This window comes from Protopterus annectens, chromosome 4.part0, assembly GCF_019279795.1.
Source record: "Protopterus annectens isolate FY-2018-M chromosome 4.part0, PAN1.0, whole genome shotgun sequence".
NCBI classification, from domain to species: domain Eukaryota; kingdom Metazoa; phylum Chordata; order Ceratodontiformes; family Protopteridae; genus Protopterus; species Protopterus annectens.
In genome coordinates, this window is record NC_056733.1 from 1,107,624,462 (window position 1) to 1,107,649,595 (window position 25,134).

General features: G+C 39.8%; 1 protein-coding gene across 1 annotated transcript in view; it reads right to left on the reverse strand.

Annotated features, from left to right (window-relative positions):
* LOC122799790 (F-BAR and double SH3 domains protein 2-like) overlaps positions 1-25,134 on the reverse strand; it is a 1,119,909-nt gene that overhangs the window by 38,369 nt on the left and 1,056,406 nt on the right. The window contains exons 13-14 of the mRNA XM_044069087.1: positions 5,290-5,495; positions 5,094-5,187 (exon numbers count right to left, since the gene is read on the reverse strand). Coding sequence (XP_043925022.1) covers positions 5,094-5,187; positions 5,290-5,495 — 300 coding nt within the window. The remainder of the gene's footprint in view (positions 1-5,093; positions 5,188-5,289; positions 5,496-25,134) is intronic.

The following is a 25,134-nucleotide window of genomic DNA, read 5'->3' on the forward strand; positions in this document are numbered from 1 at the left end:
GGACTGCTGGAAGCTTGGAAACAAAGCATTTGGACTACATTTTGCATCCAGAGAAGTATAGTTAAACTACATTTAAAATAATACACTTATCTTACCATTTAAATCACTTTTTTGTGCCATGTTTGCTCTTTATCTGAACTCAAAGCTATTAATTTACTTAAACTCTGCGCAAACATTTCCAAGCCCATATTCACACTCTCAACTGTCCCAACCACTCTTACAAAAAAACTACTTCTAAAACTAAAACCTTGTTCCAAGATTGGACAGCAGACACGCTACCCAGTATCGAAGAAACACCACAGATACAATTCCTTACCCCATTAGTATACTCAATCAATCTATATAAGAATCCTGTGCTCCCAACCTTTGGAAAAAGGCATACATTCTAACACTCCAGAAAGGAGGTTCCTCAACTGATATTTCCAACTTTTCACTCTATAGCTATTCTATCTCCCTTATCTAAACTGTTGGAAAAATGTATACACAATCAACTTCAACATTTCATTCTCAAGTATCAAATCCTTTCACAAACACAACATGGTTTCAGACCAGGTCACAGCACTTCCACTGCCATAATATCCTTTATGGGCCAAGTTAATATAGCCCGTGACTCCAGGACATTTGTCTCCACTCTATTTCTGGACCTACCCAAAGCCTTTGATATCATCTCTCTCACACTGCTCCTTTATCAGTTTTCTACCCCATCACTCAACTGGTTCAATAGCTACCTAAAAAACAGAGAACATGCCGTAAAATGGCAACAATCTATCTCCCCATATATACACAACCCCATGGGGGTCCCCCAGGGTTCTAATCTAGGACCTCTACGTTTCAACATGTTTATCAACAACCTCCATTTAAGCAGGTCACCAAGGATCTCTTGTACAATATGCAGATGATTCCACTATTATCTGCTTTGCAACAGACGTAATTCTACTGCAACACACCAATCAATCTGCATTTTCTGCCACAGAATCATGGCACCACAAATTCATCTCTCTCTCTAAAACCAAGCTCATAATTTTCACTCCAAACAGAAATACTCCCCTCAACAAAACCCAATTTAACATACCTTCCTTGAACAATACAAAAACTGAAATAGTTACCAATACCAAACTGCTAGATGTTATAACTGCCAAACACCTAAAACTTGATCTACAAATCCAAAATAGCAGTAAGATCCACAAAATCTAGGATTCTTTACAGACAAACAATTCCTTTTCTTCCCATCAAAACAAGTACTCGCATCCACCTACTTCCTTCCCTGGTCTATGGTGCCCAACTGCTTACCAACCTCCAATTCTCACTTAAATCTAAACTAGAAATATGCTACAACAAAAATAGCCACATTTAACAGGCTCTCATCATTTCAACCAACACTACACATCCCTAAAAACATTAAACTGGCTGGAATTCCCCCACTATCTCACATATGTCCAACTTTCCACCACACACAAACTTCTCACAAAACCTCAGGATCACCCCGCCCTTAGTTCCTTATTTTCCCCACTACAACCCCAGCAAGTCCCTATGATCTCAGAGCCAGCTCCTCCTCCAAATTCATAAACCAAAACTACCTGCAGGTGAACAACTTTACTCTTGGGCAATAGCAAAAACTTGGAACAGCCCTCCTGTAGCCATTCACACCATTCTTAGCACTGGTTCTTTCAAAACAGCTTTCAGAAACCACCTCCAATCCAACTAGCTCCGTTAACTGCACTAAGCCTCCACCTTCCATAACCTAGCTCTCAAATACCCTCCCCATCATTCCACTTCTCCCCTGTCCTTTCCCCAATAATTTTTATACTCCAATTATTCAATATCTCATCCTAATATATCTTCCCAATGCCTTGCCCTTTCTAAACTTACTACATCAATTTCTCTCTTACTGTTTTTCTGTTTTACCACCACTCTTTTTCATGTAACTTGCCTTCTTCCTCCTTTCACTCATCCTATCACCTTTACCCTTTCCTCCCCCCATCCCCCTCATCCAGCACACTACACCTTCTTATACTTCTCTTCCCCTACACTCTACTCCTATAATTTGTCTGACTTAAAGCAGCTGGACATCCTGTTATTCAAACTAACCAGCAAGGTGACTTTAATATATTTAACTTTACTACTGTGACCATAGAACCTAATTTAATTGAACTTTTAGCAAGGGGATTGACATTTATACCAACACAGAAGGCAAATATAGGCACTGTATTGATGGACTTTAAACTCTACATTCGTAAGTTAAATTTACAGCTTTTATTTCATGGTTGTGAAATGAATAATGTGAATGAAACCAGGGCTCCTAGTACTTTTAACCCACCCTTGCATCTCACATTAGCGCTATTCGAAAAAATATGTGAAATTGATTTTAGAAATAAATTAAAGAGCTTTTATGCTCATGGGGGGGTTGCAAAAGAATATGAGTAATGAAAATGTACTGGAACTAAATGCTTTGAGGCTTGCCAATATCAGAGTCATGAAGCCAGACACGGGTGGGGGCTAGTATTTATGACCAAGGATGATTATAACTGTAGAATGGAGGAAATGCTGAAACAGGACAGTTATGAAATGGTGTCTTTAAATGAACTTAATGTAGCATACAGGAAAATAAGAGGTTACATTAATGATTTATTTATTTGTGGTCAAATAGACTTGGACATTTTTAACTATTTAACAACATCAACACCTATGACACCTGTTCTCTTTGGCACTCCACAGATTAATAAGAATGTTGCTAACCCTCCCCTGCACCCCATAATTGACGGGAGAAATTCAGCCACATATGCTTGTGCTAAGGTGGTTGATGGTATCTTGAAAAAATACATAGCAATGGAACACCAAATTTGCAAAGACTCCTGGTCGTTTTTAAGGGACATAAATAATCAAGAATGTAGAGAAAAGCTCAACTTTTTAACTGTGGATGTAAAAGACCTTTACACAGTCATCCCCCACAATTCAAGAATTGAACGGGTGGTAGATGTGTTAGAAAGAGGTGCCTCTGCAAATGAAATTAAATTAGTTGAAGAACTACTATACATCATTTTGCAGAATAATTTTTGTAATATTTAATGGTACATACTATCTACAGAAAAGGGGAGTAGCTATGGGGTTCCCCATGTGGTAGTAGTTTCGCCAACCTAGTTATGGCCTTCTGGGAGCATAATTTTGTGTTTACCAGAAGTAACATAAAATATAAAATTGTGTTTTATACGCAGTTTTTGCATGACATGTTTATGATCATAAATGTAGATGAAACTACGGCTAAGGAAATAGTGGATGAGATGAATGCCAGCACATCCTTCCTGGAATTCACATCCAATTTTGACAGGCTAAAGATTGCTATTTGGATGTGGAATTAACTAAGGACATTTTAAGGGGATGCTACTTATCTAAAATTCATAGAAAGAAACCCTACTCAAACTCATTTTTACATTACACAAGCTGCCATCCACAATACCAGAAAAAATCTATAGCCAAAGGACATCTGGTTAGGGCAGCATGGATGATCACCTTAGATATAGAATTTGTGCAGGAATGCAATAATTTAAAACAAATGCTTGAAAGAAGGGGCTATCCAGAAGTGTTACTGCAGGGACTCATACAAGAGGTCCAGATAAAAAGAAGGGTGGGGCACTTCTCACCCATTCTGGGACCACCAGCCTTATTAGCTCATACGCTTAAGCCCTGCCACCTCTGAGGGTAATAGTGCTGACATAAATATGCCAATGCACAATAATAACAACAGTGATAAGAATAGATGTATTGTCAACTTAATTACTACAGATACACCTTATGGTGAGTCCATAAGGGACGCCCTGTTAAAAACTGGTGTATCCTTATGAAGGACACTGATCTTAGATCTAAATTGGGCGCCCTACCAAGAGTTGTGTATAGAAAAGGAGCTAGCTTAAAAAATATATTGGAGAAGAAGCAAAAATTGTACAAATGGAACCCAGGAATGGTTAAATGTGAAGCATGTGTCTATTGCAGGTACAAAGATATAGGTAGGGACTATACAATTGCTAATAGGCATTTTTCTCTCACTGCTAGATATGACTGCAACTCTAAAAGTGTGGTATACTTGGCAAGATGTCAACTCTGTCCAGTGTTTTATATTGGCAAAACCGATCATAGGTTCAAAGAAAGGATCTATGAACACATTTACAGTATAAATAGAAACACATAAAATAATGCTTTGGCCAACCACATTAGGGACAACCCTGGACACCACTTTAAATTTAAGGTGATCGACCAGGTGATGGAGAGCCCTAGAGGTGGGCATACATCCCTTTTACTCGAAAGACAAGAGTTATGGTGGCAACTTACTTTAAATGCGCATAGTTATCCAGGCCTTGATGATCAGTGTTCTGTTATGTGTTTACTCAAGCTTAAAAGTTTATTACACTGAATGAATTTATGAAATTCTGTATAGAATGTTCTTATAAGACAATATTTTATGAATTTATGAAATTCTGTATAGAATGTTCTTATAAGACAATATTTTATGTACTTATAGGATTGTATAGATGCACCTTAAATTACAGCCGAGTGCTGCATCAAATATGGATTGTTCATATTTGCATTAATAATTTGAATGAGTATGCTCCACTTTGTGCTTAAAGATTCTGTTAAAGTATATGTAAATATCTTTATAAATATGTATGTGCCTTTTAACAACCAGTTTTAAACTTGTGATGCATTTTATTGGTCATGTGATTTCATGGTTATATAAGGAGGGGTTTTACTGTTTGAATTTGTCTGAAGAAGTTCATTTGATTTGAGTGAATGAAAGCCCTCACATATTAAAGTTTTGGTTTGCCTTTGGAGCTGTGGTCCTTTGTTTCTTATTTTACACAGGTTAAGTATGGTAGAAATACTTGTACATCTTTTTTTTCACTAATATAAAAGAAGCTTTAAATATCTTATACTTAGCAGATACCATGCCAGCATTCCTCAGCCCTTACTGGGTACAACCACTGGATTCAAACTGAAAAGCTCCTTATCAATACTGTCCACTTCATAAACTGCTACATTCCAGTGTTCAAAAACAAAGAAAGAGGTTACTTAAAAAGAATGGACAATATGTTAACACTAACCTACTAATGTTCCATGACTTCCAGATTCCACTCTCAGCAAATGCATTCCTGGCGCAGGGAGTGAGAAAACAGGTGGTGAAGGTGAATGTGGTTCCTGAAGGAAACAATACAATTTAATTAAGTTTACAAATTTTACCAAATTCAAAATAAAGATGCGATTAAAGTAAAATTGAATGAAGAAAATGTAACAACATACCTGATCATGGTCTGCGTCATCACCTGTTATTTCTTCCACCATTAACGAGGGGAAGACCCCCATGCGGCCATTAAACTCACCCTCCCAGAACCCATCGTCCACACCACCCTTACACTTATTTAGGACACGAATAATGGCTCCTTCCAAGAAGGACAGCTCTTCTGCAGTTTGACCCTCATAATCATACAGAGCTCTTGCAAGACACACTGGAAGAGAAGAATTTACAGAGTCTATGAAGCAAAAGGTACAGGGCCAAAAAGTAAATTGCAGAGATTTACAGATCCTGAAAAGCTTTACTATATTTATTAAAACATATTAAATCATGAAAATTTGAACTTTAAGATTTAATTATTCAATGAGTTAAGTCAACACTAAACAAATTATATCAAGGGTAGACAGGAAAGAATGGACATGTGACTAATCATGCTATAGTAATCAACAATGCAGAGCATTCTCTATTAAAAAATACAAAAACGTTTCTGCATGGAAATGCCCCATGCAATACATTTAACTCCTGCATCTCTAAAATTATTAGCTGTTTGGAATCTTTTTTTCTGTTAAATAACCCTTTTTTAATTTACAGTTTATTTATCAAGGTAAAGCAGTAACCAAATTTTTGGCCATTTGCAGACTCAGCCCAGGTTAAATATAAAGCAGTAACATCAAAAATCAAAAATATTTCTGAGTATAAATGAATGGTTAACTCAGTTACAATGTGCAAGATTTACGCAGTGTGCTGAACATTACAACAGATTCATGTAGGGAGGTCAGACAAAACAGCATTTCAAAGTGTGAGAAGATGCATTTGCATTTTACATGCAGACTTAATTTGTAACCGAGAATTCTTCATACAGAGAGGTCAGAAGTAACAGCATTTGTATTTCAAGTACAAAGTGAAAGTTGTGAGAAGCTGCAGATAAAGGAGAATATAAATGTTTGCAGGAGGATGAGAACTGCCATATTATCACTGTTCTATGTACATTTATTATTTTTTGATTAACCGTCATATCATTTCTATTTTAAGTATGTATGTGCATTTATTATGCAAATCTTGGATAACTGGCAGATTCTACTCATTATGGAAATTATATCATGTCTCCCCGGGCATCCACTGAAAATGGGACCTATGCCAAGTCGGACATTCCTAGTAAACAAAAGCAATCAATCAATCAATAAAAAAAATAAGTGATATGTCCATCATTATGGCAGTTGCATTTGTGGTGTGTTAGTATTTGTTTAAACTGGTCTCAGAACTTTGGGTAGTTGGTACTGTCAGCGAAATCTACAGGGAAAGTTTTAGTGCTGTGTAACCTGGTATGGGGGGGGGGGTTGGATATTAGTTCCACTTGTGGTTTGACTTCTGAGGTTGTATAGGGGTGGCTATTATGAGTTTCACAGTGAGGGGTAGAGGACCATCTTATTCAAGTAAGTAGTTTGAAAAGTAGGGAGCCAAGGCGATGGTTGGTGTAGCTTAAACTGGTAAACAATTTTGGAGACAGACAGAGCACAGCAGTGATGTTCATTTCTGGGTGAGTGAGGAATCTGCATAATTATTCTGAAATCTGAAAGAGGCTGTAAGGTACACTTTTTGGTATAGGAGGAAGCAAAAAAATGGTAAGATATATTGAAGCTGAGCAAGTAGGACATAGGTTCATAGGTTGGTACTAGGCTATCGGGCCTAGGGCCTATACAAGCCTAGCCATAACAATTCCCTGGATATTTCTTCCCACACTATTTACTTCCCTGACACTTTTGCCAATGGTTTTCCTGGTTGGTGTAAACAGGAATTAAGAGATTTCACTGATCCAGAAGAGAAGATAATTGATCTTGGATTTGAATTTTTGTAGCTGTTCTTGATATGTGACCAAAAATTTAGATACCTAAATGAAGTTGTTGTTCCAACGTAGTTATAGTCCTTGTCAATATGGTGAGGGAGTTGGATGCATTAGACAGTCGTCTTTTTTTTGTGCCAAAAAGAATGGACTTTGTTTTGATGGATTGAAAATAAGTTTATTTTTTTTTGGTGGAGATCCAATTGTTTAGGACTGGTAGATCTTCTTGTAGTAGGCTTTGTTGGGAAAAAAACAAACAAAAAAAGTGGGAATCAATAAAACTCCCATTTCATCGGAGGGGGTTGGCATAATGGTTAAGGAGTCTGAGAATGGCCAGGCTTAAAATCACCCACAAGGGCAGCTAACTTCACCTATGAACTAGTTTGACAATTCATGTTTCATCACAACAGAGGTGACACATCAGTGACAACTTAAACTGATGGTGCATTCCTTATTTTTGTTGCGTCTTTCGGCTTTTCCAGGTTAGGGGTCGCCACAGTGGAACTCTGGTCCGCTAATGATTGGTAGTTGATTTTTACGTGGCGAGTTACCAGCCCTGATGCACAACCTTCAACGAAGGTACACCCATTCACGCATGTCTCCACACAGAAGATGCTCTAGCTGAGAATCGAACCGGACAGCGTCTGACTGTGAGGCAACAATGCTACCGCAGCACCACCACCGCGGGAGCGCATTCCTTATTTTTGTAAACAAAACAAAAAAAAATCCTGCTAATTTTTATAATGATCAAATGATCCCATCAAGACAGTTTTTAAACATTTACAGAATCAAATGGAGCAGATGAATAAATGCTGCACAATTCTGACATTTGCTTTTAACTTTATCATTTCAGAAATATTTTTAAGCTTCTATACCCTTTGATATTATCTATAGGGCATGGCGTTAGATGTGAAAAAAACTGCATTCTGTCTGTGCTAAATCTAGTCTCCCATTAGTAACACTGTGGTGACTATCCTATTTACTGCTATTGTCAGGTTATCACAGTTAGAACTCATGATGGATTATGCTTACAGACTAAAAGCATTTTGTCAGGACACTGGTTTCTCAAATCCCCCACATGCATGTAACTTTTATCACAAATTGTAGGATTACAACTGATTTTAAAGGTACAGAAAACTCACTGATTACATTTGATGAATGAGTTTCCACACAGTCAAGTGATTTGTCAATAGACTGACAGGCTGAGAAGTCAGTGTTTACTACCTTACCTGTGTTTTAAATTCAGCACTATATTAATGATCTTCGTCTCTTTGAAGACTACATTGTAGGTTATGGAAGGATACATTGTTCAGAACTTTCTAAAGCAGCAGTAACAATCATCTCTCTTACACGAGAATTCTAACTTTAAGTAGTGACCCTAAGCATTGATTTCATTTTATTTTGGTAGAAAGATTCACTCATTTACTGTACAATGTAGAAAGAAAACACATGGATAACAGTAATATTAATCGGTCCCAATGACATCAGGATTAATACAAAAACATTTCTAAAAGCAGTGACATAGGTCACTGGTACAGAACAAAAAAGTAAAAACCTTTGGTTTAATTTTATCAAACAACCCCATGAATGCTGTGAAAATCTGAGTAACTTTCTAAATTTCTTCATACTTTTCAGCTGTGTTATACGAAAACCTTTCTTTAAACTTGCTTTATCTACATAAATATTTATCATCTACTCTAGTCCTTAAAAAATCAGGGCTCAGTAACTGTTTCTACCCCCCTGTTCTTGTGCCTATATAAATTTACAGGCATCTAAAAACTTCAATGAGACTGTCCATGGTCACAGTACACTAAATAATTTGTAACAAGTTAGTTGACGCTATATGCAGTCATTGTATGTTTGTGTTACAGTCAAACTGCAGTGCAGTTTCTCACCTAAACACTGGCAGGCAATCATTTATAGCTTTATGAACAGGTTCTCTTTCAATCTGACCTGGTAGAAAAAAAATGGATGAACGCACTAAACCTTGAATAAATAATTGCTGATGTATTTTGGGGGGGGTGAATTTTGCCTACTGAAGTAACCACAGCATAACTTTTTGCTTCAGGCATTATTTTTGTTATGCTCTTGATCTGCCTTTTCTTTTTGCACTAAATCTTCCTCGGTTACTACCTGTGGCTACACTTGGTGTCACACTAACACTGTACATCTCTCACATGACTACTTTACAAAGCCACACTGGACGACACTATAAAGCACTAAATCTTGAACTATACACAGTCACACTAGGTGGCACTCTGTAGCACTAAATTATGCACAGTTACTAAATACAGCCACGCCCATCTGGTATTATGTAGCACTACATCTTGTAGTTAAAATATACAGCCACACTATTTGGCATTCAAAAGCACTATATCTTACAGTTGCTAACTACAGCAATGCTATCTGGTATTCTGTAGCACTGTATCTTACAGTTACTAAATACAGCCATGCTATCTGGCATTCTACAGCACTATATCTTACAGTTACTAAATACAGCTATGCTCTCTGGTATTCTGTAGCACTGTATCTTATAGTTACTAAATACATCCATGCTATCTGGTATTCTGTAGCACTGTATGTTACAGTTACTATATACAGCCATGATGCCTGGCATTATGTAGCACTATATCTTATAGTTATTATAGACAGCCATGCTATCTGGCATTCTACAGCACTATATCTTATAGTTACTAAATACAGCCACGCTATCTGGCAGTCTGTAGCACTATATCTTATAGTTACTATATAAAGTCTTGATATCTGGCATTCTGTAGCACTATATCTTATAGTTATTATATACAGCCATGCTATCTGGCATTCTGCAGCATTATATCTTATAGTTATTATATACAGCCATGCTATCTGGCATTCTGTAGCATTATATCTTATTGTTACTATATACAGCCATGCTATCTGGCATTCTGTAGCACTATATCTTATAGTTACTATAGACAGCCATGCTATCTGGCATTCTACAGTACTATATCTTATAGTTACTAAATACAGCCACGCTATCTGGTATTCTGTAGCACAATATCTTATAGTTACTATATACAGTCATGATATCTGGCATTCTGTAGCACTATATCGTATAGTTACTAAATACAGCCATGCTATCTGGCATTCTGTAGCACTATATCTTATAGTTACTATATACAGCCATGCTATCTGGCATTCTGTAGCACTATATCTTATAGAAACTATATGTAGTCATGCTATCTGGCATTCTGTAGCACTATATCTTATAGAAACTATATACAGCCATGCTATCTGGCATTCTGTAGCACTATATCTTATAGTTACTATACACAGCCATGCTATCTGGCATTCTACAGCACTATATCTTACAGTTGCTAAATACAGCCATGCTAACTGGTATTCTGTAGCACTGTATGTTACAGTTACTATATACAGCCATGATGTCTGGCATTATGTAGCACTATACCTTATAGTTACTATATACAACCATGCTATCTGGCATTCTATAGCACTATATCTTATAGTTACTATATACAGCCATGCTATCTGGCATTCTGTAGCACTATATCCTATAGAAACTATATGCAGTCATGCTATCTGGCATTCTGTAGCACTATATCTTATAGTTACTATATACAGTCATGATATCTGGCATTCTGCAGCACTATATCTTATAGTTACTAAATACAGCCATATCATCTGGCATTCCACAGTACTATATCTTATAGTTACTAAATACAGCCACACTATCTGGTTTTCTGTAGCACTACATCTTATAGTTACTATATACAGCCATATCTGGCATTCTGTAGCACTATATCTTATAGTTGCTATATACAGCCATGCTATCTGGCATTCTGTAGCACTATATCTTAAAATTACTATATACAGCCATGATATCTGGCATTCTACAACACTATATCTTATAGTTACTAAATAGAGCCACACTATCTGGTATTCTGTAGCACTATATCTTATAGTTACTATATACAGCCATGATATCTGGCATTCTGTAGCACTATATCTTAAAGTTACTATATACAGCCATGATATCTGGCATTCTACAACACTATATCTTATAGTTACTAAATAGAGCCACACTATCTGGTATTCTGTAGCACTATATCTTATAGTTACTATATACAGCCATGATATCTGTCATTCTGTAGCACTGTATCTTATAGTTACTATATACAGCCATGATATCTGGCATTCTGTAGCACTATATCTTATACTTATTACATACAACCATGCTATCTGGCATTCTGTAGCACTACATCTTATAGTTACTAAATACAGCCACGCTATCTGGCATTCTGTAGCACTATATCTTATAGTTATTATATACAGCCATGCTATCTGGCATTCTGTAGCACTATATCTCATCGTTACTATATACAGCCACATCTGGCATTCTGTAGCACTATATCTTACAGCTACTATATACAGCAACTTGGCTACATGCGTGCCTTGGGGGTGGTGTGAAGTGGGTAACCACCCAGGGGCAAGGTGGGACGTGATCAGAATAGCCTTCTGTATTATTTACTTATTAATGGATTTATTTTTTTTTTATTTTAATTTTTCTCATTATGTAAATATGATAGTAGGACAGTAGAGCTTGTGGGTGCTGGGACCCAGAGCAGCACCAAATCGGAGGAAGGACCTTTGTTTGCCCTCACATAGAACATGAGAGTGTAGGCCATTAGGTTATGATTCAATGCTTCATGTTGGAGAAGGGAGGGCACCTGGCTGCAGAAGGGACCTTTCCTTTTTTCTCTTAAGCTTAAGTAGAGAATGCAACATAGGGCTTTAGGACCCGACACTCCTCCTGTCAGGTTGCCACTGTTTTACTCTACTGGCAATATCTAAGCTAACACTGCAGTTATATATTGAAACTAGACAAAGAAAACAAATTAACTTAATATGGTGCTGTAGCATTTCTGCTCATTACTGATGAATCTTATACCATTTAAAGTTACTGCTCTACAGCACTGGACTACAGCTTTCCATATATGATGTACTTATATCGCTTGTTTGACTTCTGTACTGATACTGCACTACAGACTACAGGGTTACGTATATGGTGTACTTATATTACTTGTCTGACTGCTGTACTGATACTGCACTACAGACTACATAGCTACGTATATGATGTACTTATATTACTTGTCTGACTGCTGTACTGATACCACACTACAGGGTTACGTATATGATGTACTTATATTACTTGTCTGAATGCTGTACTGATACGGAACTACAGACTACAAGGTTACATATATGATGCACATTTATTACTTGTCTGACTGCTGTACTGATACGGAACTACAGACTACAATGTTACATATATGATGTACTTATAGTACTTGTCTGACTGCTGTACTGATACTGCACTACAGACTACAGGGTTACGTATATGATGTACTTATATTACTTTTATGACTGCTGTACTGATACTGCACTACAGACTACAGGGTACGTATATGATGTACTTATACTACCTGTCTGACTGCTGTACTGATACTGCACTACAGACGACAGTGTTATGCATATGATGCACTTATATTACTTGTTTGACTGACGTACTGATACCGCACTACACACTACAGGGTTACTATATGATGTACTTGTATTACTTGTCTGACTGCTGTATTGATATGGTACTACAGACTACAGGGTTACATATATGATGTACTTATGTTACCTGTCTGACTGATGTACTGATACTGCCCTACAGACTACAGGGTATGTATATGGTGTACTTATATTACTTTTCTGAATGCTGTACTGATACTGCACTACAGACTACAAGGTTACGTGTATGATGCACTTTTATTACTTGCCTGACTGCTGTACTGATACCGCACTACAGACTACAGGGTTACGTATATGATGTACTTATATTACTTGTTTGACTGCTATTCTGATAGGGAACTACAGAGTTACGTATATGATGTACTTATATTACTTGTCTGACTGCTGTACTGATACTGCACTACGGACTACAGGGTTACGTATATGATGCACTTATATTACTTTTCTGACTGCTGTAATGATACTGCACTACAGACTACAGGGTACGTATATGATGTACTTATATTACCTGTCTGACTGCTGTACTGATACTGCACTACAGGGTTACTATATGATGCACTTATATTACTTGTCTGACTGCTGTAATGATATGGTACTGCAGACTACAGGGTTACATATATGATGTACTTATGTTACCTGTCTGACTGATGTACGGATTCTGCCCTACAGACTACAGGGTGCGTATATGGTATACTTATATCACTTGTCTGACTGCTGTACTGATACCACACTACAAACTACAGGGTTACATATATGATGTACTTGTATCAGTTGTCTGACTGCTGAACTGATACCGCACTACAGACTGCAGGGTTACATATATGATGTACTTGTATCAGTTGTCTGAGTGCTGTACTGATACTGCACTACAGACTACAGGGTTACGTATATGATTCATAGGTAGGTACTAGGCTATCGGCCCTAGGGCCTATACAAGCCCAACCAAAAAGGTTCCCTGGCTTTTTCCACCCAAGAAAATTATTTTCCTGTGCTACTGTTGAGCAGAGCCACAGAAGTGATCCCTGGGGTGAATTTCCTATTTTCCATCCAATCATCAAGATTTTTCTTGAAGAGTGCTAATGAGGAGCTTTGTTTGATATAGATAGGTAGTTTATTCCAGAGTATGGGAAGTCTCTGGGACAGGAATCTATCCCTCCGGCATGTTTTGGTTATTGTGGTGACAAGGTTTAGGTCCCTAGAGCATGTAGCTCGTAGGGATTGGTATTTGTTTAAGTGGAACATGTTCAACAGCTCTGTGTTTGACATAGCTTTGTATGTTAGGCAGACATCAACTCTAAGTAAACGATATGCGACGGAGTAAAGCTGGAGTTTTTTGAGACGGTCTGCGTAGGGCATCTGTTTGAGGCCAGTAACCCTCTTTGTGAGGTATTTCTGCGACCTTTCCAGTTGTTGTAGATGTCTTGTGAGGTACATACCAAAAGGGGCGTTGTACTCTATAATGGGTCTAATGAGTGATGAGTAGAGGGGAACAATGACATCTTTTTTTCTGGATGAGAAACCTTTTGTGATGAGATGTGCCATGGAAAAGGATTTCCTGACTACTGTGGCGATATGATTATCAAAGGAGAGACTACTGTCCACCGGTGTCCCAAGGTCTCTTATCACACTTTTGGTGTTAAGTATACTACCGCCTGTGTTGTAGTTCATGGGTAGAGTTTTTACCAAAGGGGTTGACAATGCACTTTTTGGTATTGAGTGTGAGGCCATGGCTATGACACCAGGCAGTCTCAGTGAGGCCCTTTTGTAGGATGCCCACATTGTTAGGAGTTTCGATTATGGCTCTTAGTTTGCAGTCATCTGCAAACTTCATTAGCCAAAGACCTTCTGTGTTAGCCTGTACTTCAGAGAAATAGATACCAAACAGGAGAGGACCCAGGACTTAACCCTGTGGTACTCCACTTGTCACTGGTCTGAAGTCAGATTTGGAGTCTGCTACTTTCACAGTGTGGGTTCTGTCAGTGAGCCAGTTGGCAACTCATCTTGTGTCATAGGGATTTATACCTAGTTTAGTGAGTTTATCTATAATTCCAGAGTGGGGGATGGGGTCAAAAGCCTTGGCAAGATCTAGATAGGCTATGTGAACCACCTTACCCTCGTCTACAGCTTTGGTGACTGCTTCAAGGAAGTCTATCAGGTTTGGGAGACATGATCTGCCTTTTACAAACCCGAACTGGGTGGGGTCCAGAGTTTGGAGATTACCAATGTCTTTGTTTTATAAGTTCCATGATGATATGTTCCATGGCCTTGCAGACCAGGCTTATCATGCTAATGGAGAGGTAGTTTCCGGGGTCCGTGATGGCTCCCCCCTTGTGGAGTGGGATAACCACCACTGTGTGCAATTCAGCAGCCACAAAACCTGAGGTGAGGCTATGACTGAACATGGTACTTAGGTGGGGTGCCAGTTCGTTCCGTAGTTTGTGTAGAACGCAGCCTGGGATGTTGTCTGGTCCCATGGATGCTGCGTTCTTGGCTTTGGAGTGTGTGGTTTTTACCTGTGCAGCCGTGATTACAGGAACTTTGCATTCTTCCGGTATAGAGATGGGCCATTTAAGGGGTGAGAGGGGGGTAAAGTTAGCACTGAACCTATCTGCCAGGATGTTGGCAATATTAGTTGGGTCTGTATATTTAGTGCCATTGTGCTGTAACTCGGAGCAGATCTGAGTGTTGCCATTGAGATCCTTAACATAGCTATAGAATCCTTTGTGGTTGTCTTCAGAATCAGTGGTGATTTTGTTTTCTTAACTAGCTTTGGAGGATATCAGGGATCGCAGTTTCTTACTGAGGCTGACCAGGGAGCTCCTCCACTCATGACATTTTACTCTCTTTTGCAACAGTTTCTTCCTTCTGTTGTACAGTTTGTTTATGGCAGGGGAGCACCAGATTGGCTTCCTTTTTTTGGAGGATAGCGTCTTGGTTCTGTTTACGATAGCATGATCCATGCACTTGTGTAAGTGCTTATAAAGTGCAATTGTGTAGGATTCAGTAGTCGTAACTGTATTGTCCATCTGCATGGGTGTCATGAAGTTCACCACTTCAGTCTTAAGAAGCATGAAGTTGGTTTTGGAGAAATTTTTTACCGTGGTTTCCTTAATGGGGGGTGGGGGAAGGATGTGGATATCTAGGGTGATTAGCTTACGGTCGGATCGGACCAATGAGGCGTTGACTTCAGGTGTGTAACACCGGTCACTCATGTTAGTAATGACTAGATCTAGGATATTGTTGCCCCTGGTGGGAGTGTGGATAAGTTGATCCAGGGCATTGGAATTTATGAATTCCAGAAAGCGTTGAGTGAAGGAGTTGGTACATGAGTAGTTTTCCCAGTTAATGGTGGGGTAGTTGAAATCGCCCATTATTAGGGCATTTGGTTGAACCCTAATATTTTCCAGTACATCAAGAAAATAGGAGTGGGAATCCTGGGGTATGGTGGGGGATCTGTAGCAAGCTACAATTTGGATTGCAGTTTTGCCCAGAGTTAGTTGCATTTGGATAACCTCGGATGCATTATGCTGAGCAACTGGCCTGGAGATGTGGATATCCTTAATGAATATGGGCACACCTCAGCCTTTGGTGTTCCGGTCTAGGTTACGTGGCCGAAAAGTGTGGTATGAGTTTTAGCCTGATAGTGCAGGGGTGCTCTCTGTAGCCTTGAACCAGGTCTCAGTTACTGCACATATATCAATGGTCTCATAGGTTCATAGGTTCATACTAGGCTATCTGCCCGAGGCATTTTTTACAGCCCCTAGTTTTTTTGCTTTGTTGCTTTAGTATGAGGAGTATGGGAAATTACCATTATTTTTGCTGTGCCTCTGTTGATGACACTGACTGGTAACTGGGGGGTATATCTATATCTCCCATCCATTCTCCCAAGATTTTCTGAACAAGGCCAGCGAGGTGCTCTGCCTCACTATGCTATTTGCTTTTTTTTATAGCATCTTTAGGGTTGGGTGATGAATCATATCACCCAGCACTATCTATTAATAGCCCTATTAAGTCGTTTAAGTCTTGTTTATCTTGTGGCTCTGACGATCTAGATTTTTGAGGTGAAAGATATTCATCAAATCTGTCTTTGACATGGGTCTTGTGACATGTTGAGCAGGGTAAGCTGCTGAATGAGGCTGGAGTTCTTTAGGCTGGAGTTCTTTGAAGTTCTTTGAGATAGGACAGCATAGGGAGACCCTTTATCCTTTTGGTCTCCATTTTAAGAAGTGCCTTGAGTGAGTGCATTTTGAGATTAGACTTCTAGCATTGAGTAGTATCACCCTCAGTTTTTGCTTGCCTGTTCCTGTTACAGTGGTGAATTTGTCAATTGAATCTTGCCTAAAAAAGGCACTATTGGGGCGGCAAGAACCTTAGCCAGTATCTGGAATCCCAGGGGTAGGAGGTGCAGGACATCTCTGGCAAAGCATTGTGGTCTGTCGACCATGTCATCCCAGGCAGACAGATACTGGATTCCTTTAGAATGACACATTGATGTACTTATATTGCCTGTCTGACCGCTGTACTGACACTGCATTACAGACTACAGGGTTACATATATGATGTACTTATATTACTTGTCTGATGGCTGTACTGATACTGCACTACAGACTACAGGGTTACATATATGATGCACTTACATTACTTGTCTGACGGCTGTACAGATACCGCACTACAGACTACACGGCTATGTATATGAAATATTTATATTACTCGTCTGACTGCTGTACTGATACCGCACTAGACTACAGGGTTACATATATGATGCACTTTTATTACTTGTCTGACTGCTGTACTGATGCTGCACTACAGTCTACAGGTTGATGTATGTGATGTACTTATATTACTTGTTTGACTACTATACTGATACCGCAGTACAGACTACAGGGTAGCGTATATGATGTATTTGTATTACTTGTCTGACTGCTGTACTGATACAGCACTGCAGACTACAGGATTACATATATGATGTACTTGTATCTGTTGTCTGACTGCTGTACTGATACCGCACTACAGACTACAGGGTACGTATATGATGTCGTTATATTACTTGACTGACTGCTGTACTGATACTACACTACAGACTACAGAGTTACGTATATGATGTACTTATATCACTTGTCTGACTGCTTTACTGATACTGCAGTACAAACTACAGGGTTACGTATATGATGTACTTATATTACTTGTCTGACTGATGTACTGATACCGCACTACAGACTACATGGTACGTATATGATGTAGTTATATTACTTGAGTGACTGCTGTACTGATACCACACTACAGACTACAGGGTTATGTATATGATGTACTTATATCACTTGTCAAACTGCTTTACTGATACTGCAGTGCAAACTACAGGGTTACGTATATGATGTACTTATATTACTTGTCTGACTGCTGTTCTGAGACAACACTACGGACTACACGGTTATGTATATGATGTACTTATATTACTTGTCTGACTGCTGTACTGATATGGCACTACAGACTACAGGGTTACGTATATGATGTACTTATATTACTTGTCTGACTGTTGTATGGATACCCCACTGTACCTATTTGTTTTACGGCTACTATACTTGAAATTTTTCATCTAGATGACTTGTGAGTACTACAGATAGTGCACCTTGATCCATTGGGTTAGATTATCCGGTGCTCATTGTTTTTACTAGCTATGTATAAGACCACATTAGCCTACTGGTTAAAGCTATCAGATTTAAACTTGACATTTGTTAATGACCTTCTGACCGATCCTACATATTTCTGCCATGTTTACATTTATGTTTTTGTACTTTTGAATACTACACTAGTCCCATTTCATTCTTTTATCTTTTAGTTATATCCCATATCATCACCATTTTCTACTCCAGTCGATTATCCCTCACTGACTTAACCAAATGTAAGTTATTAACATATCCTGTTTTGTTACACCCCTTCATCTGCACTGGCTAATATGGAATCTCAGCCAGCTTTTGCCTTCTCTGTAGCCACCCTGACAGCACTAGGTATTTTGAGACAGTGTAGTAACTGCCTAATGTTTATTAAAAACATTTTATTGCTAGCTCACAATGATCCAGTATGTGAGAGATGTACACATTTAGTTAACTTGGAGGCTAAATTTTCACTTTCGAACATATTTGGTAAGGACAGCAAACACACACATAGCAGAGAGCACTCTCTCCAAATCAACTTTCCTTGAGGTTTTTAAGAGAAAACTGTCCAAGTTTTCTTTGGGCTAAAGACAAAGAAATGTCCCACATTAGTTCACACAGCAGCTCACACGGATTCATCCTTCACCCCCCACAGCGAGTACAAACACCTTTAAGGGTTACAAGGGTACAGACTTCTAAACCCTTATGGCTCAATGAGACTGCACCTAACCAAGGTAATATTTTACTATTAAGTAACTCTACTGTTAGGTATATGGTCACAGCCCTTACCAGGCTGGATAATAACAGGGTGACAGTCAGTTGTCTTTCTGGAACCAGGATCTGGGATGTAATAAGGAGTCTTAGATCTCTCCATCCTGACAGGTATGGTTATGAAGTGATACGGGTCCTCAAGGGGGTAAACCACCTTAGGAGTTCTATCCAGAGGGACATGCAGAAAGACAATACTGAAAGTGCCAAACACGTATCTGTGGCAGGAAAGATATTGGTCTTGAGTGAAATTTTGTTATCACCCAAAATAATGCTGAGATTCAAAGTTACTTGGTTTTAATAAGTGGCTATCGAGATGGTGCGATTCCAGCGGAATCCAGTATGTAAGAACTAGGGATAAGATGACTGACAAGCCTTTTTGCTTTGCCAGGGATGGTCTACACCTCTCTTCCAAAGGTTTTCACATTCTGGCTAAAACTTTTGCTGCCCCCACAGTGTCTTTTTTAGGTAGAGTCCATCTGATGGACATTCCAACCGAGTAAATTCTAATTTGGAAAATACCACATTATTATGGCTCTACTCAGTGCCAAGAGTCTTAATAAAAAGTGTCAGAGCCTGAGGATCTCCTGCAACATATTTATTTCCATATTATTACCAGGAAACTCTAAAAGGGCAAACAAACCACTTTGCAGGGGAGACCCGGGGAGAAAAGCTCCAAACAAAACAGAAACAGTAGTACATACACAATATAAGAATACTCCATTAACATTTAGCAGCATTACATGCAAAGCTTCAAAAAACTACTTATAATAGTACTATTCAACACACAGAATGGTCACATGAAATTAGCAGCATTATATACAAAGTGAGGATAAATATAAAAAAAAAAAAAAAGTTATGTACTCACCATAAAGTTGCATGAGTGCTGTCCATCTTCACCTTCATTCTTACCAGGATGTGTTCGGATCTGATCTTCAGAACCAACTAGGCCTTATATGCAAGCTCAAGGTCTTCCACTAGCATGTCGCCAAACCCTATCCCAGCATGCCCTATGAATGTCTCCCAAATCTTGTTTGCAGTCACAGTAATAATAAGAAAAAATTACTTTCATAATATCTCAGAGTACAGTCAAGAAGGTCAGAGAACAAAGATGTCCTACTGTAGTAACTCAGTCTCTTCCAGGAGCAAAAACTGGCTGGGGGAAAGGAGGGTGAGATGTAAGAATGAAGACAGAGATGGATAACACACATGGTACGTTATGGTGAGTACACAACTTCTTTATGTGCTGTTGTTCAATCTCGCCTTCATTCTTACCAGAATGGGACAGCATCCCTAGCACCATTTTTCTTGGGTGGCTCAAGGGAGAATATTCTTCAGAATCATGGAGCCAAAAGAGGCCCTGTCCTGGAGACCAAATCAACTTTGTAATGAGTGATAAAAGTATGTGGTTTTGCACATGTTAATACAGCACAAATTGTATCAATTGATGGTTTAGCTAGAAAGGCGGAGGAGGTTGCAATGGCTCTTGTAGAGTGGGCTTTAACCTTCTGGAGGAGATCTCTGTTTTGAGATTTATAGATATAGATTATGCAATCTGAAAGCCATTTTGATAGTGTCACTTTAGAAACTAAAGTACCTTTCTTTGAAATTGAGAAAGATATGAATAGCTGCTCAGATTTTCTGAAGGTCTTAATCCTGTGTAAGTAGAAGTGTAATTGCCTATGCACATCTAGCTGATGCGACATGTACTCTGCCTTATTCTCGTAATTTGGATAAAATATTGGAAGCTCTATAGATTGGTTCAAATTAGATTCTGAACGAACTTTTGGCAAAAAGGAAGGGTTTGTTCTTAAGAATACCCTGTCTTTATGGAAAAGCAAGTAGAGGGGCTTTACTGACAAGGCTTGCAGCTCTGACTCCCTTCTGGCAGAGGTAATAGTTATCAAAATAATGGTTTTCCACGTCAAAAACTTAAGCTTGCAAGATGATGCTGGCTCAAAAGGGAGAAAAATTAAATGGGATATTCCAAAATTTAAGTCCCATGGTGCTGGGGGGGGGGTCTCTGATAGGCGGTTGTAGTGAAAGAGTACCTTTTAGAAATGATTTGCAATTACGATGAGACCGGTTTCACCAATATGGAAACTAGAAATCGCTGCTAGTTGGATTTTTACGGTAGCTGCAGCTGCACCCTTGTTGAATAACTTTGCTAGAAACTCTAGAATGGAAGTGATTGGGGCGGTAAATGGATCAATATGGTTATGAGAAGCCCATAGAGAGAATCTTTTCCATTTGCTTCTATATACCTTTCTTGTTGAAGCTTTATGAGAAGATATTAGTCTATGTTTAATTGATGGAGAGGTTAGGAAACCTCGCTATGGTTGGAATTGCAGCAGCCAAGCTGTCAATTTGAGGGTCTGAAGGGAAGGGTGAAGCATTCCTGACAAGCCAGTCAAAAGGTCTGGAAATGGGTCCAGAATCCAAGGCTCCTCTCGAAGATGAGGCCACAGGAAGAAGAACCAGATTTGACGAGGCCAGTATGGGGTGATGAGAATCAAGTCCCTTCCCAAACAATTTGGGTATCAAGGGAAAAGGAGGAAAGACAGAGGAGACCCTAGAGCCGATCATGGACAAGTGTATCCCTTGGTGACTCCCCCGGAGGGGGGGATAAGGGCAAAGTAGCTGCTACTTTTCGCATTCATGGATGTTGCAAAGAGGTTGCAGCAAGGCTGGCCCCACTTGCAAAAAATCTTTTCTGCCACTTCCTGTTTTAGGGACCACTCGTGAGGCATAAGAATCGCTCTGATGAGTCTGTCTGCTATCACGTTGGATTTCCCCAGGATATTCATTCCTATCAGAAAACATTTGGAGGAGGTCACTCACTGCCATACTCCCAGGGCCTCTTGACAAAGGGGGTAAGATCTGGTTCCACCTTGTTTATGTACCAGACCACTGACATCTGTCTGTACTGTAATAGTTCCCAGTAGAGAGTCCTGGAATGCTTGCAATGCCAGAAGCACTGCTCTCATCCCTAGGACACTGATGTGCAAATGGGTCTCATGATCCTGCCATGTGCCTTGGACAGTCTTTCTCAGATAATGCCCCCCACCCTATCTGAGAATCATCCGTGGTCACTGTGGCCTATGGTTGGGGAAGTACAAGTGGTCGACCTAGCATCACCTGAGTGGAGTAAGGCCACCAATAAAGGTGTTTTCTGCAAGTTTCTGTTATTATTTTGTGGGACATCGATAATTCCTGCATTGACCACTGAATGGACAGCAGCCACTGGAGAATTCTCATGTGTAGACTTGCTAATGGGACCAGAGTTATTGCTGCTGCCATGGACTCCAAGACTTCCAGGACCATCTTCATTTGACCTTTTTTTCTTTGTGAGAAGACTTAAGATTTGGAGTCGTAGAACTTGGACTCTTTCTTGAGGGAGTCTGGCCATCATGTTTTTTGAATCCAACTCTGCTCCTATAAATATGACATGCTGAGAAGGCAACAAGGCAGATTTTTTTGCAGATTATTTTAATTCCAAGGTGAGAGCAGAGTCGCAAGGTGGTGTCTCTTGCTTTTATTAGTAGATGCTCGGTGGTGGAGGATAGGCGCCAGTCATCTAAGTATGGAAACACCAGGAATCCTAGGCGTCTCAATTGAGCCATGACTACTGTCATACATTTGAACACACTGGGGGCTGTAGTGAGTCTAAAGGGCAGAGCTTCAAACTGGTAGTGACTGATTCCCAGCCAAAAGTGCAGATGTCTCCTGGATCGCCTGTTCATTTTTATGTGATAGTACGCATCCTGCAGATTTATCAAGCACATCCAATTGTCTTGTCCCAGAAAAGGGAGTATCAACTGCAGTGTTACCATCCAGAACTTGGACTTTTTTACTGATCTGTTTAGATTGCCGAGATCCAGAATTGGTCTTCAGTCCCCTGTCTTCTTTGGAACTAAAAAAGAATCTTGAGTAAGTTCTGGATCCTATCTGGTTTCTGGGGACTGTTTGGATGACTCTTTTGTTTAGCAACTTTTGAATTTCTAGAGTTGCCTGATCTCTTTGGGTGGAATATCTGGAATCTTTTTTATGATTGGGACAGGAAAGGAAACGGGGATGGAGTAACCTCTGAGTATGATGTTTTGTACCAATTTGTCTTTTATTTCTTGCCAGGTTTCTGGGTAAAAAGATAAGCGACCCCCGGCTGCCTCCAAAGGTGGACAGGTGGGCCGCCTTTCAGGAGCACTGAAAGGGATTACCAAAGAACTTCTCCATCACCCTGATTCTGCGGACCCCCTCTGCCACATGGTTGGCATCTTCCGTTACCACTTCCCCTTCTGCCCCTGGGGGAAGATTCACCACATGTGTCCTGGAAAGCTCTCTGAGATTTTTGAAACCACATTTTCCCACTTCCTCTCTGACCTTTGGGATATGGTCTGGTAGGCAGGGAAAAATGGACTCCTATGGCTGACAGTGTCTTTCCTTCCTTTTTACACCTGGTTAGTGTGTCCTTGACCATGGGCCCGAAGAGAGATGAGCCATTGAATGGGGCATTCACAAAAAAAGATTAAAAGGTTCCACAAAGTCACACAACTGCAGCCAGGAAAGTTTCAAGAAAATTCCTGAACCCGCTGCTCTACTTGCTTCACGTGCTGCTTAAGAGATCAGTGTCATGGAGGAGTTGACAATTGAATTTAGAAAGCTGACAGGAGACTACCTGCAACTCCTTCAGCTACTGAACATTGGAGTGTATCTCCTAGTTCTTTCAGGAGGGGTCTCTGTAATTTTGCAAAATTGGTAAGGTAGTTCAGCGATCTAAGGGCAAAAGTCACTGAAGAAAAAATACTCTTCCCATATCTGTCCATTTGTTCAGTGAAAGAACAGACGAAGATATCTCAGAGAATTTCTTCTTGGCGGCTGCCGCCGCCACCACCACCATAGCATCAATTGGGACTCCCTTGGTCAGGAAAATTTTGTCAGCTGGGGATGTAATACACTTATATGGCCTCCTAGGAACAGATTCCACTGAATCTGGAAACTCTCACACCTTTCGAGAAAATAGGTCCATCAGTTCGTCAAAAGGTGGAGACACCCAAGTGGAGGAAGGTTGAGATCCAAAGGCCTTCAGGAGTATGGACTCCTCTGCTGAAGGGTTAGTGAGCTTCCAGCCACCTAAGTATTTCTAGAATGTCTCCAAAGGCAATATCATCAGGAGGTGACCGCAGGGATGCCTCAGCTTCATCTAGGTCCATATCAGAAGTGATGAACATATGACTCTGTTATTGTCCATGGTGTGAATGGCCTGAGATGTACCTTCCTGGATTACATGAAAAGAGACATGGAGGAGCTGTCCAATCTTGTAGCCCAGGCAGGTATGACCCTAGCCCTGAGTAGCATCCTGCCATCACCCAGAATGATACCACAGTACAAGGACAAAATGACTGACTTAAACAATTGGCTAAGCTTCTGGTGTCATTCTAAGGGGATCCAGTATCTGTCTGCCTGGAATGACATGATCGACAAACCACGATGCTTTGCCAGAGATGGCCTGCACCTGTCACCCTTGGGATTCTGGATACTGGCTAAGGCTCTTGACACTCCTATAGTGCCTGTTTTAGGCAAGGTTCAAATGACAAATTCATCACTGTAACAGGTACAAGCAAGGAAAATCTGAGGGTAATGCTACTTAATGCTAGAAGTCTAAACCTCAAAATGCACTCACTTGAGGCACTCCTTAAAATGGAGAACATCGACATCTGTGCAGTGACAGAGACCTGGTTCAAGGTTCTAGAGAGCACCCCTGCATTACCAGGCTATAATTCATGCCACACCTTTTGGCCCCCTAACCTGGACCAAAACACTAAAGGCGGAGGCGTGTCCATATTCATTAAGGATATCCACACCTCCAGGCTAGTTGCTCAGCATAATGCATCTGAGATTATCCAAGTGCAACTAACTCTGGGTAAGACCGCAATCCAAATTGTAGCTTGCTACAGATCCCCCCACCATGCCCCAGGATTCCCACTCCTCATTTCTTGATACACTGGAAAATATTAGAGTAC